The following is a 19665-nucleotide window of genomic DNA, read 5'->3' as shown; positions in this document are numbered from 1 at the left end:
CCAGTTTTTAAGCTAAATGACCAAGCAAAAGCATTGAACATAATGCCCTCTTCAAACTTGTTTCAGTTCATCTCACTTAAAAATAGAACTTACATTTTTTTTCATGGGTGATTATTAATTTTTTTCATCTTCATATTTTTTCTGCCATTTGTGGTGGTATAAATAGTCCAAGTAGTTTTGAGAGGATTTCCTTTATATCTTTGGAGATTCCACCTAATTTCCACTTGACTTGAGTGGCCTGGTAGTTGCATTACATTTAGCAGAGCCACGACTTCTTACACCTTCTGTCTCAGGTATGCTTTTGATATAGGTACTGGAAAGTTGAGCAAGACTAAATGATCTGTTTCCAAGATTTCTCCTGTGTTGTATGGAATGCTGGGAAAAAAAAAAAAAAAAAAAAAAAAAAAAAAAAAAAAAAAGAAAAAGGAAACTTTGGAAAGAGAAAGTTATTGCCTAGTAGCTTTTCAGCAGGATGTTATTTCAAGTTACTGGGGGAGCTAACAAAACCCAAAATTTTCAGTTTTCCTGCTTATAGGGTTATCCCACTTCATTTCTGTAACTCTAGTTACACTGGTTCTGTGTAGTTCACTGTTCTAGTTTCACTTGAGTTCTGTGCTCTTTTATTTGTTATTTAGTGGGAACAAAACATCAATAAAAGAAAATACATGTTTTGTAGGTTTAATTTGTCTTCTTGTCTTTTGCCAGATTCCTTTAGATCTTTAGGCTCAAACTTATGGGACATAAATACTGAAATATCGAGTTCCTCAGTACATTGGCTTTACTCACACAGTTCTTTGAATGGATTTCACAAAGCTGAGTTAGGCGTCTGAGTAAATCAAAGAGAGAATTAAGGTTATCTAAGGGTTGTTGTAAGATCCTGCTGTTAATTGTTGCTTTTTAATTCTGGAAAGGTTTTTCAGTAATCCATCAGAGTCCATTATAAAGCATTATGATTGATCTAAAGTCTGTCATAGCAAGAAAGAGATAAACCACTGTCAAAATCCCAAACAGGTGTTTGGAATTGCTGATACCATCTGAAACAAGACAAGCAAGGAGATATCTGGCAGCATTATCACAGTCAGCTTTTCCTTGCTAGGGAGAACACACATACCATATTTAGTGCTTTCTAAAAACAACTTAAGTTGTGAGTTTTTCTTCAAATAACTTCTGTCACTGCTTTGGACTGAGTCTCAGCTGGCAGAAAGCCACTGGAGTCAAGAGTAAAGTACTTCTATCCCTGCTTGTAGATGATTGTAAGGTAGGAACTCAAAGTATGAGCCATTGATGATACAAAGTAACTTGATACTTTTTCCAAATGCATAAAAGTGCCCCCCATATAATTTAATTAATTATTCAAAAAGGAAAAAAATATTACAAAATAGCATATGCAAGTAATATTAATATTTATTAACAAACTGTTTCTAGCTTTTGTTTACTACCATACAAACCAGCTCAAGGAGTTTAAATTTATTTTGCATCTTTCTAAGGAACTAACTTGAAATTTTATTGTATAAATTATATAGGATAATTAATATTATTATAATGGTATTGAAAAATAGATATGTGGAGAAAAAATATTTTCAGGAAAGGTGCATAGTTTAAAAATACGGGTTTATTGAATTTGTTTTAACTGTCTCTTAAATGAGTGCCTTTGTGTGTTTCCACAATTCCAGATTTCAGACTGAACTGAATTATGATGTTTTGGAAGTTCATGATGGACCAAACCTATTATCTCCACTTCTGGGTTCTTACAATGGCACACAGGTCCCACAGTTTCTGTTTAGCAGTAGCAATTTCATGTATCTTCTCTTTACAACTGATAACAGTCGTTCTAACAATGGATTCAAAATTCACTATGAAAGTAAGTACTTCTGAATTGTATTATTTGATCTGCCCTCCCCCTCAAGGTTTACCCTAGTCATGCACAGATGTCATCTTGGCTAAATTCCTGTTATTTCCCAATCTGAGAAAGATTTAGTAATGTTAAACTGCAAAAGAGATGACCACTACTTTTATTTATATTTCATGTCATTGGTGTACTGCTCTGTGCTTTAAGAATCTAATTATGAGAATGAGAAGCAAATGCCTTTCTTCTGGAGGCTGTTTTTAAGTCTTATATTCTTATATTTTATACAATGCATTTTTGTGAGTGTAAAATGGCATGAGATCAGGAAAATTATGAAAACTAAGAAAAAAACTGAATTAGTGTTCTGGTTGATGTATCTGCAGCTCTACCTGAACGTAGGGGAAAATGCAGTTTTCATTATGACCTGAAAATCAAGAAATGGAACTGGTTGGTTATGGATTTTTAGGATTCTAAACACCTGCCTATATGATTTTTTTCTGACATAGAAATACTCTTTTGGCCTTATTATAGTCATATAAACTATGTTGCAGGAACTATCTGTAAGATTTTGTACTTCATGAATTATTAAAATTCCTATGTTGAAACACTATAATTCTATTTACATTTTGTCTTTCTAAATAAAACTTCTGTTGCAATAGTTCCTACTTATATGAGAAATAATTTTTTTACTGTAATCATTAACTTATTTGTTTAGTAGAGGTCATTGGCACATTGCTTGTACTTCTACTTGTTGGAATTACCACCAAAATTTCCGGATGTTCTTAATTTTTAACATGATTTTTTTTGCAATTTTCACTATTCCTTGCCACTATAAGGTCATAAAGCTAATATGCATAGGGGAGATATTTCCAGATTAAATTTGGATTGATTTGAACTCCAGTGAATGTTAAATTCAGTCTGTTTATTGGAAAAAAAAATCTCTTATTATACCATAATTTTTACCTGTCCTAGCATTCACCCACAAACGTCTATTTCTATAATCTTCTGCATTATGAAAAAGTGATGATTTTGTTAGGTTTACATCCATTCTGAACTTTGAAGGAATTCTATCCTAACACATCAGGAGCACTAGATTAAAATTGCCCACCAAGACACTAAATTCCTAGAAAGACTGAATAATGTTAAATGGTAGAAATTATACTTAGGGAATGTGAACAGCAAAAAGAGGAAATCTGCACTTATTACAAATAATAAACAGTTTCAATTAAATAAAGTTGGAAAGGAAACCTGAAATTTCTTTATAAATAAATTCTTGAATTTCATTAGAAAATCCTGTTTTTTGTAAAACTGATCCACACCCCACAGTTCTCTACACTAGTGGAGAAAAAAAGCTAAATTTATACTATCAGAGAGCATGGAAAATGTATATTCTTACCACTTTTACCCAAAACAAACAATTTTCAGTATTTTCTTTTCTGTTTATTAGCCCCTGTTTTTAAACAGAAGTCTAGTATTCATTTTATTTTTGCTTAATTCTTACTGGCTTCTCATCTTGCATTATCCAATACAATCCAATTTTGTTTTCCTTTTTGGGAACACAAATAATAATGATCAGTTGTCTCCTATTAATCATTTCTTCTCCCTTCAAATATTGTATTGAAAGCTAAGATCTTTTAAATGTTCATAACTTTTAATGCTAATTATATCTTTCCTCAATGAATTTCTTTGCAATGAAGGATTTTTTATGACTTTTATGTAGGAATAAAAGGAATAGCACCCATGAATAAAATCTTGCACTGAATACTTCTAGTAATTTACTAACTTCAGTATTCTCTGTAAAGGGCTGAGTTTTTTTCATTATTATTTTATAATGAACTTCTTTATATGAGCTTTATATATGAAGATCTCACTGGGAAATAATTTAAAAGGTTTAATTTTTTAGCACATGTTGAAATTCCTTTATCAAATCAACTTCTCTTTATTATTTTCTACTATTCTTTGTCTTCTCTATGTCTCATATATCAAATAACACTAGGTATGAGTATGATTTATGTAAATAATTGATCTATGTAAATATATAAAATATAAATATCAGAAGAAATGTAACCAATTTTAGCTATGCTAGCAAATTTTGATCAGGAAAAAATAAAGGCTGAAAACCAGAATTTTGAGTGATCATAAAAGCTTTTTAATATCAGCATCAGGTACAAAGTCATTTAATATTACTAAGACAGGATCAAAATAAATATCCTTTAAATTATGGGATATTTTTCTTATCTTTTTTCTGCAACAATGGCAGGATTCAAAGTGTGATCCATAGTAATGGTAACATGGAGAAGAATAGTGGAAAGTAATTTACTGTAAATGTGAGATAACGAAGCCTTCACCTCACAACAATCACAACCTATTACTTAAATAAATTTTAAAAATCTATAGGTCATTTGTTTATTATTTTTCTTTTCCCCTTTTTTTTTTTTAATTAATCTAGGTGTAACTGTTAATACTTACTCTTGCTTGGATCCTGGCATACCAGTGCATGGACGTCGTTATGGACATGACTTCTCTATAGGTTCCACTGTCTCGTTTAGCTGTGATCCAGGTTATAGGCTCAGTCATGAGGAGCCTTTACTATGTGAAAAAAATCACTGGTGGAGTCACCCACTCCCAACTTGTGATGGTAAGGATGAACAGATTTAATACAGAGTACTTTGAGATATACAAGGTTTGCCACACTATTATTAGTCAAAATGAGTTAAATGCTAGAGCCTGTAAAACCTACATTTTTAGGAAAGAAAAAGAATAGTTAGAGGAAATAAATGCCATATAACTCTGAGGTGAGACATATGAAACAGAGAATGATATCTGGTTATATAATCCTGCAGATTACTGAAGGTATGTCTATCTGAATTTATGTAACTGTGAGCTAACTGATTGCAAATTTTGTGTATATCTGGCTGTAAAGAACTTATTACAGTTTAAAAATATTTGTGTTTGGGTATCCATCTATGAACACAGATTGCTGACATAAAAACCATGAAATTAAGTTTATTTGCACGTGACTCAAAAACTTTCTTTCTCCTGTTTCATGATGATAACTCAGTTTATATCTTATTAACAGAACTTCACGGCCTTCAATCACTGTGGAAAATTATTAGGACCACAGTATATCTGGTGATTATTAAACCAGACAGAAGTGGTCTCCACCGTATCATTAAATCTAAAAAATTATCTAGCCTTTTCAGTCATCTCTTGTAATCTGAATTGTTAATTTTAATGCTTTCCCAGTTGGGGTCATATCAATTATATGTACTGTTAAGAAAGTAGATTGTAATGTTCATTCAGTTACATTATTTGAGATATTTACTTCTTAAAGCAGTTTCCCTCCTTGCAGCATGGCTCATGTTTTTGATGTTAAAAATGCTTTCAGGAATAATGTAACCATTGAATTCTAAGTTATTTTTTAACCAGTGAAAGTCTCCTGAGCTTTTATGAGCTACAGAATGTACATGATACTGCATTTTTTCATACACTTCTTAGTGTCTCAGGACAATAGTTTTGAAGGAAAGATCTGAATGAAGACTGATGCAGAAGCTCAGTTAATCATGTGTGATTTGTCATATGGAAGACTATTCATTCCCACTGCATTACTTTCTTTAGAAAATGGTAGGGACTTCTTTGGCCTTCAGATAGTTTCATTAGGAAATGTTTTGGGATTTTATGTTCAGGAAGTTGAAGGTGTTGCTATATGATAATACTCGAAATATGTGGTAGTAGAAAGGGATGCGAAAAATCAGTTTGCTGAAAACAGCCCTCTTAGTCTCTCCAAGTCCATTTTCTGAAAGATTCGACATCTCAGTCCAGTTCTTGCAATGAAGAATTGCAGGGTTCCCACAATTTGCAGTTTAGGGGACTATTTTGCTGAACAGACCACAAAACTAGGATGTGTTTTCTAATGGTGATAGGCACTAGATGCTAACCATGTAAAACAAACAAATAAGCACCCTGCCTATGAATACTGTGCTCTGTTGTGAAATAAACTTACATATTATGATCAATTTCTTCCTAAAGATGCTGAACTAGTATGCAATTCATTAGGTAAATGAGGTTTTTTTTCTCCAGAGCACATTGCTAAATGGTGATTTCCCATTCAATAAATATGTTGTAAAGGTAGGATTGAGTACATTTATTCTACTAAATGTAATCAGTTTATGGTTGGTGTAATTTTAATTTCATTGCTGAATTTCTTCTCTGGTGGAATGTTTTTTAAAATAATCCAGAGTCCTTACACTGCAGGCAAAAAAGGGCATTTGCTAAATGGGCTGTTCTTTGCATAAATGATGAGTATGAGTTTGTATTAATCATACCACTAACAAACACATCAGTCACTATTACTGTGCATTCAGAATCTTACTCTGATGGTCTCTGAAGAGACAAGTTCTACATAACAAGTTTTGATTGCTCTTTTGATAACTGCATCTCCTTTTTTATAATTACAGTGTGTAGTGATCTGGAGACAGACCATGGTAATTGTGCAGATAGGTCATGGCAACTCATGGGTGGGTGTGATTTGGAAAAGTGACTATAAAAGGAAAAATTTTAGAGGTCTTAATGCAAGTTGCTCCTCAAAGTAGAACATGGTATTGACTCAAATTCTGTTATTTGAAGGACTGTAAACTAAGTTTTTCATTATGTGTTTATGTTGCACAGATAAACAAACAGCTAAAACAGATGGTTACAAGCTTTGCTGGGAAACAGCAAGAATGGGAATGGTATAGATGCTTGTATTGCATCTATACCATTCCCATGTACCAACTACATTTGATTCACTTTTTATCTATGCATCTGGAAAGCCTTGAATTTCTTAACTGTCATCACCACCCAGTGCTTCACTAAAAAGATGAAATTATATCTTATAATGCCCTTTATATATGAATACTACAAGAGAATTTTGCTTTTAAGCTTTGAATATATATATATAATATATATTATATATATAATATAAACCCTATTCTACACAGTATATGAATTACTCAAGTAATCCCATCAAAAATTACAGGAAAATGAATGTAAAAAGTTGATATCTACTTAAGAGTGTAAAGTGCTCTTTATTCCCTTCATCATAACATTAAATTGAATGCTAATAGATAATTTTTGTCCATTATTTGAATTTAAAATATTGTCATTCCCCCGATCTTAATTTACTTAAGAAAACTAATAAATAAAATGAAAAAAATTCAAGCAAGATAAAAAAAACCCTTTAATGTTTATATTGGATGTCCAAATGAATTAGCAAATATGACTTATGCGTTACATGAGGAACATAGGGAAAAATGCAGATGTGGTTTTTCCTTTCTGTTGACATCTCTAAAATAAAAATAAGAATTCCAATAAAACACAGCTTTTTTAAAAACCCACTTCAAATACTCAGTGAAGTAGAGGCCAGAATTGGAAATGGAGAGCATGTCTGGTTTATTTTAAATTTAAAGGAGAAAGTCAAAATGCAAGTTTATATTGTGAGTAATGTAGGCTGCACTAGTTTATATTAAATAAATCTCTCGTGTAATATAACTCAAGTCCAAGGTTTATTTCTTGAAGCTGAGTATGTTAATTTGATGTCCAAATCCTTATTTATTTACCCCTACTGAACTACATCCCATTTTAAGATACATTACACTTTCTATAATTAGGGAAGACAAATGCTGAAGTTACTTCATCTGTGAAGCACAGCATATTAGATTCAAACTCTAATTCAGTGTTTCAGTAATTTTAAAGTCTATTTTATATGCCACTTTTATTATCCAATTGCACAATAAATGAAAATCTTCTTGGAATTACATTTTTAGTAGGAAGTTGGAGTCAATTAAACAAATTAATGTAATGAGGCCTCTGTGTGTTTGTGCACACATATATTTGTATTTAGACTTATATATACACAAAGATATTTCCATATAAATAGATTTTTTCCTTTTTTTCTCTGCAGTCCTTTCTAAACCAGCATATGTTATTAGTCTTCTTTGATGATGCTTCAAATCTAAAGCTAATTGTTATTGATAATCAATTATAATTGTGTTCTTTCTCTTCCCATTACTTCTGAAAACCAAATAGTTTCCAATTAGGTGTACTTACAACAAACTGGACTTCTGCAAAAAAAGTTTTTGGTTTTTTTTTTTTTTTTTTCTTGAATCTTTTCTTCTTCTTAAGAGTATTTTATCTTTCCTGAGAAAATTGAGATTCATCATTTTATGTTAGTGTCTGAGTTGCAGGTGGTGATCTATGGCTAGTCTCTTGAAAAAATTTTACACAAGGAAATAATTGCTGATACTATTTGAAAATGTGAAAAGTGCTAATTTCACAGATATCACCATCCTCAATCAGGCTAAAAAAGTAAAACACTTTGGTTTTGGTTTTTTTTAAGTGAATTACTAGTGAACACTCTCTGTTGAAATACATCAAAATATGCATTTATATATGTCTCTATCTATCTATCTGCATTATTTTCTCTTCATTTATTATGTATTTCTTCATATACATTTTCTTCATCTTTTCTGTTCTTTTTGGATATGGGGACAGTTATGATGCGACTTAAACTCAGAGGATCAAAGAAAGCCAGGTCTCTGTGTATAAACTGGAAAGAACTTTGAAGGTTCAAAATATACTTAAAAATGGGATTAAAACCAAGTGAGATTAGTGGCTGGTGCCAAAAAAGTGATATGTTTAATTTATTAGTAAAAGAGGCAAAGAGAAGGAAGGAAGGAAGGAAGGAAGGAAGGAAGTGGCGGAAGGAAGTGGCGGAAGGAAGTGGCGGAAGGAAGTGGCGGAAGGAAGTGGCGGAAGGAAGTGGCGGAAGGAAGTGGCGGAAGGAAGTGGCGGAAGGAAGTGGCGGAAGGAAGTGGCGGAAGGAAGTGGCGGAAAGAAGTGGCGGAAGGAAGTGGCGGAAGGAAGTGGCGGAAGGAATTGAAGGAAGGAAGGAAGGAAGGAAGGAAGGAAGGAAGGAAGGAAGGAAGGAAGGAAGGAAGGAAGGAAGGAAGGAAGGAAGGAAGGAAGGAAGGAAGGAAGGAAGGAAGGCCGGAAGGAGGACGGAAGGAAGGAAGGACAGGGTATTGTGGAAGCATATCACCCACCTGAGGGTCCCAGCTACATCTCACTGCTCCCCTCCATCTGATCATCTTCTGGTCAGGGTCCCCTGTGGCTGCCACCACACACTGCGCCATCCTGAAGAGTGCAGAATTCCATGGGCTAATCCACGCTTTGGGCAAGTGGGAACACCCTGCGCCTCCCTTGCAGGGAGTTAGACACTCTCCCTTGCAACACTGAGGGTCTGTTGCATCATCTCTGGTGCAGGGTCTGGGGACCCCTTTGGGGGCTCTTTGATGGGCCATGCCATGGTTTAGTTGAGGAGATAGGGCATGGGTTGGACTCAATGATCTTTAAGGTCTCTTCTGTGAATTCTGTGAACCCCCTCTGCTGCAGATAAGGGTCTGGGGATCCCTTTGGGGGCCCTTTGATGGCCGTGTCACCCTCTCTGCTGCAGATAAGCTTTTCCCCGGGGCAAGGGCCCCTCAGCCGGGCTCCTCTGCACAGTGGAGTGTGGCGGTCACTGTCTCTGACCAGAGCCTTTCCAGCACACACCCGAAGCCTCTCTCCCCCACTCTTTGCTGTGAGGGTCTGTGAGAGCCCAGCAAGGCTGTGGTCTCCACCCTGAAGGTACCAGGCTTGTGCTTTGTGAATGTCCCCAGCCAGCCCTAAGTTGTTACTACAACTTGCTTTCATCAGTGAATGGTGTAGGGCCTCTCAGAGCCCCATTCACGGTATGGTGATCTTCTCTGCAGCTTTTGAAATACAGTTTTAGAAGTCCTTAATGAAAATGTTTAAATCATAAACTATAATATTTCAGTCATAAACTACAATATTTCATTCTCTGATGGGGACTCCCTCTCTTATACAGATATCTAGACATTTCATATCACTATACTCTTCATATTTCTGAGACTGATGTGTATCACATCAAAACAAACTAGTTTTAAATCAATAGTAATTTGTATTTGTAGATCTCAGGTGACAGCAAACATAATTAGTGGTTGTTGAGTTTCCCTGGTGGTTATAAAAAACAAAATTTAAGAGAGTTTTCTGTGAATAAGTGTTAAGCTAGCTATACAGTATGACCCTGTGCAGGAAGAGAATATACAAATTGACTTCTGCAGTAAAATATAAACATGCTAAAACCAGAACAGAGGGCATGTGAGAATAAAATGGTAAACACGGAAAAACAAATACAAACAAACACATCATTATCAAATGTGAAGTGTCCTAGAATTATGTTTCTGTAGCATAGCTGCTGTAACAAGACAGCTAAATACTTGCAATTGTTAATGCAGGGTTGAAGAGATAGAAAACATATCTTATTGAAGTAGATTAAAAAAACCCTGTCTCATTACTGATTCAAAATCATAGATTCTTAAATGTTTGCTAGCCTCCCCAAGTGAGACCCCAAGAGGGAATACAACATAATGATGGTTTAGCAGAAGATCAAATGGGGAAAAATAGACTATGAATAAATTTAGGCTGAAAATTATAAGGCTATTTCTAGTATTGCAAGATTGATTTCCTATAACAGTTTTATAGTAGCATGAAATATGGTCTGAAGTGGAACTTTTCTATGAATGACAAAAGTCAAGCATTTTTATTACCATTATTAATGTATTTTTGGGATGAAGCATGGCCTGCACTGACACACAAGTAGCCTGACTAAAGGTTCTGAATATTTGGGCCAAAGATTATTTTCAAAATATATATTGGACCATTTTCTAAGATAGGCTTGCTTGTTGTCACTTTTTTTTTGTGATTGATCATGCAAACAGAATGCAGTTGCAACAAAAGAGAGTGTAAATAATAACCCAATATTGTAAGAATTTATTTCAGTGGAACATCTGAACCGAATTCCACTATTAAATTGGAATCCTCATTCATGGTTATCCAAAAGTTGCTTCTTAAATTGTTACATCATTTCTGATCACCACAGTGTATACTTCCACATACCAATCTGTATTTCATACAACCACTTTTATATTTTGTTCTCTTTACTTTTTGTTCTTTCATTCTCGTTGTTGTTTTGTGGGTTTATTTTTCAATTTTTTTTTTAATTTTGATTCTCATTATTTGGAAAACAGTATTGCAGGATTGTCTTGATTCAACTTCTTTGATTGCATAAAAAAAATTAATTAGGGTGCTAACATAATGTTCCATTTTCCACATTAGAAATCAAAAGTAGTGCTTCAGTTGTTTCCTTCTACTTTTACTCTTTCTTAGCTTCCATCTTGCTATAATCAGATAAAGAGAAAGAAAGGTTGAATTTGGAAATACGTGTTTATCCTTTGAGGTTCTTTTTTTTATGTACTTCTGTTTTCCTTTGCACTCAGAAAAACAGTCAAATACTGGTAGTGATATTACATGCTTGGGCTGTTAGCCATCTTATCAGGGCCAGTTGCACATCTACGATTTCAGATTTGTCAGCTTGGCTTTATTTTCTAAAAGGCTTCTCCCTTGATGCCTCTTTCTGCCATCTGCTAGCCTTCACAGAGTTACACTGAAGGCCTGATGGCATGCCATACATGTTTTGTCACTATTTGCATTCCTGAAATGTTTTCCAAACACCCCCTGTAAACTATATTATTTGGGCACTAGCCCATGATTATAAAAACTGGCTGTATTTATTGTTTAATGGATGAAGTAGATAGTTACCATCAGGAGCTCCAATAATATGCTGTCACAGCCCTGGCTGTATTTTGCTAATGTCTAAATATAGCAAGATCAGATTATAAGGTGGCAGTATTTGCCTTCACTCTCTCTTCATCGGAGAAGTGAGGAGGAAAATTAATATGGAAGGAGGTTATTTGCCTGTGGCAACACTGAAGAGATTGGGCAAATGTGGTCCTAGAATGTCTTATTTCAGCCTGTGGTACTGGATTTGCAAATTTCCATCTTGCAATTAGGCCAACAAAGGCTAGAAAGTTGGCAGGAGAAATAGCACATACAATGCAATCATGAGGCTATCTAGGCAAGTAAGCATGCTTGAAACAGAAATAAAGTTAGTTAGAATGACCAAACAAAATTTAGCTAGGCAAGATAGGGCAGCCTTCAACCTAGTATATAGGATGAAATTCTATTTCTGATTTGTAAAATTAGGCCTATTAAATGTATACTTTTTTTGTGCCCTTAACACAATGACGATATGCAGTGCCATAACCTCATTATGAAAAATAGTTATCTTTATGAAATCATTCCACAGTGCTACTGAAATGCACTGTATTTCATTGACACAAATGTCTGCTTAGGTACAGGGTGACATTGAAGGTACATTCTAGATATTCTTTTGATTCCCTGTCTGCTGTGTCCTCAAATCAGATATGAATTTACATCTACAAGCAGAAGATTGTGACATGTCCTTATATTCATTCTCAAATATATAACATTAACATCAAAGGCATAATGAGTATAACTTCAATCATTTACTCCATCAAAGTGTAGCAGAAATTGCCATAAGCAGCAAAAATAACAAGACACAGCAGAAGAAGCAGCATGATGCAGCACATTACTCACAGCACCTTACTCCTGAAGTATGTAATGTTTGAGCATGCACTGAAAGGCCAAACTTCTCCCTCCTTTAACAGCCACACTGTTGAGTGCTGTGTTAGGCGTTGCTACTGGAGGGGATGTTACAGGAGGAGTAGCAGCAGGTTAAACCAGCTAGGGCAGGTGGGGCAGCATCTCTTAGAAAGAGGCATTGCTCCTCCAACCTTTGACAGGCTCCTTCCCTCACCCTCATTGCTGTGGCAGAAGGGTGGGAAGCACTGACATGAGCAAGAAATAGCTGAGTGGCCAGTTATAGAACAAGAAGAGGGTTTGATATTTGCATCAGCTGGAGTTACAGACAAATAGCTGCCATTTACATCTCTCCAAAAGTGCCTTTGAAGACCTTTAACATCTCCTAAAGATAAGACAAGAATTTGTGTTAATTACTTTGGAAGCACTGCTCTTATGGAGAGCTGCAATCAACTACTGGACTGGTCTAGGTTATTTGACCTGAAACTGGAGACAATAGTTCACTGGTTTTGTTCTAAAATATTTCTGCAGAATAATTTTGGTAATGCATATAATTTGTCTAAGGAAAATAAAAGGAATGGATGCTTTTAACCTTGAGAAAAAAAAAAGAACTACTCATTTGTTTTATAATGTATGCCCTTCTGAGATAATCTATATTCAGAGAACTCTGATGTAATAACTTGGTACTGAATTTTAATAATTGTTATTGATATATGATAATTCTAAAATGCAAGACTCTTCCATACTAAAAATTACTTGATTAATGTTATATTTCAAAAACCCTGGAACAGAAAATCATTGAGCTGTAAATTTTTGCCACTGTTGTAATCACTAAATTTTTGTATTTTGCAATAATGAAAGCTGTAATTTAATTATTGTATTGCTCAATTACTGACTACTTTTGTAAAGTTGCTAATGAAACTATAGAAATGCTTATTCTTATACTGGAATCTGTCATTGGCACTATCATACATATAAACACATAACCAATAATTATAATTGTGTTCATGAAACCAGGTACCCCTTCCCTTCACCAATATTTTAAGTAAATAAGATCCACCATTTTGACTCCCCAACCTTGGCTTCTGTTTAAGTGATATTGTTTGTCTCTATATATGCCTTTGTCTCTCTGCTGAACTTAACAATTGTCACAGAGGCTCCAGAAATCTGAAAAAAACAGCTAATGAAACTTGGTTTGAATTTTCTTATGCCTAATAAACACAAAATATTAATAATTTATGGCATTTCTTTTTCTAAAGAATTTTCTAATAAAAAAATTTCATAAAAATGGCCTGTAGTCATATCTGAAATTGCTAAATCATTTGAGTAATTACTTTTAAATAATTTTAAAGGCAGAAATTTTTAGGTTTATTTTCTCACATTTTCTCTTATCTGTATGTTTTCTGTTAATTATATATTATTATTATTATTATTAGTAGTAGTAGTAGTAGTAGTAGTAGTAGTAGTAGTAGTAGTAGTAGTAGTAGTAGTAGTAGTAGTAGTAGTAGTATTAATTGCTATTGTTTTCTTTGTTTCTAGCTTTATGTGGTGGAGATGTTAGAGGACCAAGTGGAACAATTTTATCCCCAGGTTATCCTGATCTATATCCAAATTCACTGAATTGCACATGGACTGTGGATGTTACCCATGGAAAAGGTAAATAATTTTTTTTTTTTTTTTTTTTTAAGTATATAAGTCCAGTATTCTCTGCTCTAGAAGGAGGCCTAGGTTAGCACCAAAGCACTTGGATTTGCATTGCAGATTTTGGAATTTGTTTAAGTTTCTTGAGGTAATTCCTAGAATTCCAGAAGTGGGCTAGGTCCTTATACTTCCCACAGAATGAAAAGTCAGTAAGAAAGAATGATGATCACAGAAGCATAAGAACAGATGGCTTTTAAGGAAGAGGTAGTTATTTCTTGAAGTTAGATTTCAGAAAAAGATGTAATAGTGATTTTATCTCTCTCTGAGATGTTAAATAACGCTTAGGACACAATTGGAAATTGGTATTTCCAGGGAGCAAATTTTCCTAGAAATAATGTCTCCTAGTTGCTTTCAAATGAAAAGTTTTGGTACTAGATGAGATAGATTGTACTTTTAGGTTTTTGTTGGTGTTTTATATTGAATATAGGAGTGACTCTTGCACTGTGGGTGGAAAGAGCTAGAGAGGTATAAGATTTAATGTTAGGGGAAGGAGACAGAGATAGATGTCATAAGAGAAATTTAATTCAAAGAGAGTAAGCTGGTAAGAACACAAGAAGGAGAATTAGATTGTAACACTTGAAAGAACTCAGAAAAAGAAATGAAAGAGAGAAGAAGGAAGGCAAGTTCAATTCTGAATTTTACCAACGATCTCTGTGAGTGCATGAAGAATGTGACAAAGTATGCTGATGATGTATTCCCCTAAGAAAGAGTTATTGATAACATAAAAATAAGACTTCAGATAAAGAGAACTCTGCTGATGTGTGATCCCCTTATTCTATTTTGTACAAGTAGTGTGATAGTTTCTCATCTAGATGTTAAATCACTCTGACTGGTTGTCCCATTTAAAACTCCTTAAAGCATTAAAGTGGTAAAGTGTGTCTCTCAAAATTATTGCTCCAGCTCTTCCAGTAATAAGAGTAGTCTCTCTTATTACCAAGTGATGTCTTTGTGTCCGTGTAATTTGATTCTAAATATCCACAGTGAAAAAAACTTCCTGGACTTTGTGATGCTACATCACATACTACATTTGCCTTTGTTATCTTTAGGTATGATACATGGCTTTTAGAGTTGTGGGAATATAAGGGACTGTGTATCTTTTGTGCTTCTGGATAAGCAAAAGAGACTACAAGAAAGTGTAAAGAAACTGTTAAACCTGTAGTCATTTATCTTGCACTCTGTCTGTGAAGTCATTGGATAACAGCACAAGCTTTATAATCTGAGAATTGAAGGCAAGTAGCAGAGATGGAAAAGAGTTTAGCTTCATGGCAGAAAATGATGAGAATCCTACAGTAAAAATGAGGTCAGATTAAGCCACATTTTTCAGGATCCTTGAAAGACATTCTATTAACTCTTTCATTTCTCTTAAATTAAAAATAGGATTATGAAGAAAAGTACTTGAGAAGTTTTGGGAAGTTTTGGGGTTTCTTTAATTTTCTTTGCCTTTTTAGAAAATCAATCAACTTTTTTGGGATTCGTCGTTTTTTCTTAAAACCTCAGCTAGAGAAGTACTTAATAGTTGGGACAAATAAAAGCTGAAATTCTTGATGTTATAATATTTTACAAGAGCCTGTTAAGAAAATCCACCATATATAATGAGACTCCTGGGAAAACAAAATTGCAGAAATAAAATATAGATGGGAAGACATGTAGGCACACATATTTATAGACTCGTATTCTTTTTTGATTCAATGTCACATAATGTTACAGTCTTGGGGCAGAGTAACTGGAAAGCTGCTCAGAGGAGAAGAATCTGAGGGTGATGGTTGACAGCAGCTGAGCATGATCCAGCAATGAGCTCAGGTGGCCAAGAAGGCCAATGGCATCCTGGCCTGGATCAGAAATGTTGTGGCCAGCAGAACCTGGGATTGTATCTCTGTACTCAGCACTGGTGGTCCTGTGTCCAGTTCTGGGCCCTTCAGTGCAAGAAAGGCATAGAGGGGCTGGAGCATGTCCAAAGATTGGACATTAGGAGAAAATTTCTTCATGGAAGGAGTTATCAGTTATTGAAATAGGGAAGTGTCATCCCTGGAGCTATTTAAAAAACACGTTGATGTGGCACTTAAGGACATGGTTTAGTGGTGGGTGTCGTGATTTGAGAGGAAATGAGGTTCTTTTGGGATAGTGTGGTCAGACCAATGGGTGTTCAGATTTTAATATTGGCACCTGGTTTGTCCACTGAGGGCATGGATACGCCTCTGAGAACACAGGGGGTTAAAAGCTGTGAACTCCCGGGGGAAACTCTCTTTGGTTCTGGTCCTGGAAGAGAACAAACCTCACCCCTGCCCAGCTCCAAGCTGGGTAGTGGTGGGGGGGGGAGGGGAGGCCATGCGGCCGGAGGTGAGCCAGGCCAGGCACAGAAGCGAGATTCAAAGGGTGGAGGAGCACAGCGAGGCTTAGGGCAGCCATCCCCCATCCTCCCCCATTCCCCCCCACCCCGTAGGGAGAGAGAGGGAGAGAACCTGTGCCTGTGATAGCGCTGCTGGTGTGAAGGAGAAGGGGGGGGTGCCCAGTAGGGCAGCCAGGCGTGGGAGTTCTGGACAGGCAGAGCCTGGGACTTTTAACCCTTCTTGTGGATGATGGAAACCTTCCAAATGCTGATCTTCCTGGAGTTAGTGAAAGGCGTTGAGAGAGGCTCAGAAGAATCCACTCAGATGGAGTGGCCTTTGGCTGGACTTTTCTTGTATAACCATGGCAGAAGCACTTGTATTCCTGTGACACAGAGACTGCATTCTAGGGGGAGGCGATGGCTCAGAGCCAGGAGAGTGCAGTGATGTGGAGGTGTGTGAACAGAGACAATGGGAGAGGAGGGTGGTGGTGGTGCCCTCCGTCTTCAAAGAAGAAGAGGAAGATGATCTCTGTTCAAGAGACCCCTCAGCCCCAGGGGGTGAAATCGGGGGGGGGGGGGGGGGGGGGGTGGACAGGTGTCCCAACAGGAGAGGGACTGTGCTCTATTTGGAAGTGGACAAAGCATCCTTAAAGGGAAAAACCCTAGAAGCAGCTCTGGTCCATGTGCAGTGGTGAGAGCACTGGACAAGGAAGGAAGAGGTCATGATGGCAAATGTTCTCCGGAAACACGAGAATTTTCGACTGTTTCCCGGGGAAGTCTGTGGTGCAAGAGGGACTCCTCTCTTCTTGAGGAACTGAGAATTGATTATCTAAAGGGTGGTGATGGACTGAGAGTGGGTGATCTAAGGGGTGGTAACTGAATTGGAAATTTGGTGGGGGGAGGAGGAGGAAATTTGGAAGGTTTTCATCCTGTGTTCTGTGTGTTTCTCTTGTAGTTTTAGATTAGTAAAGTTTTTTTTTCTTTCATTCTTAAGTGGGAGCCTGCTCTGCTCTGTCTCTGGTCACATCTCACAGTAGATACCAGGGAAAAAAGTACTCTCATGGGGGCACTGGCATTGTGCCAGGCTCAAACCATGACAGTGGGCTTGGCAATGCTGGGCTAGTGGTTGGACTCAATGATCTTAGAGGTCTTATGCAAACTACATGACCTATGATTCTGTAACTTTTATATTGTTGTATGGAAATGTTATTAAGGAAAAACATTAAGCATGTATGCAATGTCAAAATTTGACTTGGACATTTTGATTCATGCTGCTCTAAGAGCTACCAGAAAAAACTGTAGGGTGGGTATTTGCTCTGAGTAGGAAATAGTGTGTGAAATCCTCATATTTTGTACTTTTTGGCAAAAGGCTATTAATTCTTTAAGCTCTTCCTGTTGTACTGCATGAGGAAGATAGCTGTCCTTTTATGATAATAAGTCACAGGCTTACTTAATTTAAATTTCTAACAGTTAAGTTCTATGTCACAGTGAACTAGTCAAATAGGACACTTCTGTATTTAATGGAAAAATGCATATATCTTTAGGATATGAGTCATTGCACCCTGAAAAAGCAGATGGAATGAACTATGCTCTGAAGGTACCTGTTCATCTCCATCCATCATGTAATGTCCAGTGGGTTAATACAGTCCCAGCAGAAGTGTCTGTGGGAAGACTGAGTGACTAAGGTTTACACAGTCCCACTTAAAAACATTAATCCCATACATATAAATGGGGTATTTTAATGAGAGGGAGAAATAAACTTTCTTCTGGATATCTCATTTTCTGCTCTATTTCATGGCTGGTATAATTTCAACTTCAGAAAACCAAGGAGTATCTTCCACTATCTACTAACTAGTGAGATGATTTTTACTTTAGACTATTTTGGGTCTTTTTTCCTACAAAGTTGTGTAGTTTCATGTCAGACTGCCAAGAAAAAAGTATATAACTTGTAACTCCAGAATGCTGTGAGGTACTTTCTTATATACACATCTTTATGTTAAACTTCATACTGATATTACATAATAACAGGTAATTAAATGCATAGTTTTAGTTATTATGTATATTCTATGTCTCTATGTGTTGAATTGCTAGGAAATACAGTTTCTGTGTTTGTATATACTGTTTTAAATGACAATATTGCAATATAAATAGATTTGGTTTTAATTTTACTCTTCAAGTGTATCTAAAATTTTAGAATTAATTTTTCATTTGTGTTCTTGTGGACCAGCATTATGATTCTTGAGTGTCTATTAAAATTGAAAAATTTTCTTTAACTTTTTAAAATGTGTTAACTAAAGAATTGAACATTTATCTTAAATATAGTTAATATATCTATTAATTACTATAATGAAGAGAAAAGGAAACACCTATTGACAATAATTATTGCATTTTGTCTGTGATTAGAAAGCAATTTAAATATATGGTGAAATGAAATTTCTGGAGTGTCAGTGGTGTGTTTTAAAAGATCTATTATGAGATCAGTTAATTAACCTGTCCCCTACAGTATGGATTGTAACATTGAGAAGAGACATTCCACAGTGTTATGTCTTCCTATCTTCATTTCAGATTTTATATATTCCCCTTATAAAGAAAGGCACATGTGAGGCAGAATGAGAAGGAATCTACATGAACATATCTTTTAAAATTCTTCCCTGGAGAAGACACAATCTGTCACACAGCACTTATTAATTGTGATTAGAATATTTTCTGAAGAAAACCAAATTGTACAGCTACTGCTGTAATATACCTTGGGGTTTAGCTAAGAAATGTCATGGCAATCTGCAAAATTGATTGAAACATTCCCTTGAGTTAAACCTGGAGTGTGATGTTTGAACAATACTCAGTGAAGCTCAGCTGTGATTCACAGGAATTTCATTATTTTGGGTTACTACCATAAAATTTTCTTCAGCATTTCTGATTTTGTTGCTTCAGTATACATGCATGCATAAAAAAGACAAAATTAATTTGGAGTGCAGTAGATGGGAAAAAAAAAAGAACTGAAATTCAGTCTTATTCTGTATCTATATCACATGGGGTTTTTTAAGAGCTTTTTGCATGTGAAATCAACACTACATCCTATATGAAGGAAGTTAAAAACAAGCACAGACATTTAAGAATTTTTTAATTCCAAAGCTATATTTATATACATTAGTTCAAAAGGTAATAAACCCAGTTTCAATTCCAGAACTCTGTGTGTCATTTTTGCCAGTTTATTTTCACAGAAGCTGGGAGA

General features: G+C 35.5%; 1 protein-coding gene across 3 annotated transcripts in view; it reads left to right on the top strand.

Moving 5' to 3' along the window:
* Nucleotides 1-19665, top strand: part of CSMD3 (CUB and Sushi multiple domains 3) — a 579290-nt gene that overhangs the window by 344821 nt on the left and 214804 nt on the right. For all 3 annotated transcript variants that reach the window (XM_050970810.1, XM_030234789.2, XM_050970809.1), the window contains 3 exons: nucleotides 1674-1861; nucleotides 4296-4484; nucleotides 13946-14062. In XM_050970810.1, coding sequence (XP_050826767.1) covers nucleotides 1674-1861; nucleotides 4296-4484; nucleotides 13946-14062 — 494 coding nt within the window. The remainder of the gene's footprint in view (nucleotides 1-1673; nucleotides 1862-4295; nucleotides 4485-13945; nucleotides 14063-19665) is intronic.

Source organism: Serinus canaria, chromosome 2, assembly GCF_022539315.1.
Source record: "Serinus canaria isolate serCan28SL12 chromosome 2, serCan2020, whole genome shotgun sequence".
NCBI lineage: Eukaryota > Metazoa > Chordata > Aves > Passeriformes > Fringillidae > Serinus > Serinus canaria.
Note: the sequence above shows the minus strand (reverse complement) of the source record. Positions and strands in the feature narration are given on the sequence as shown.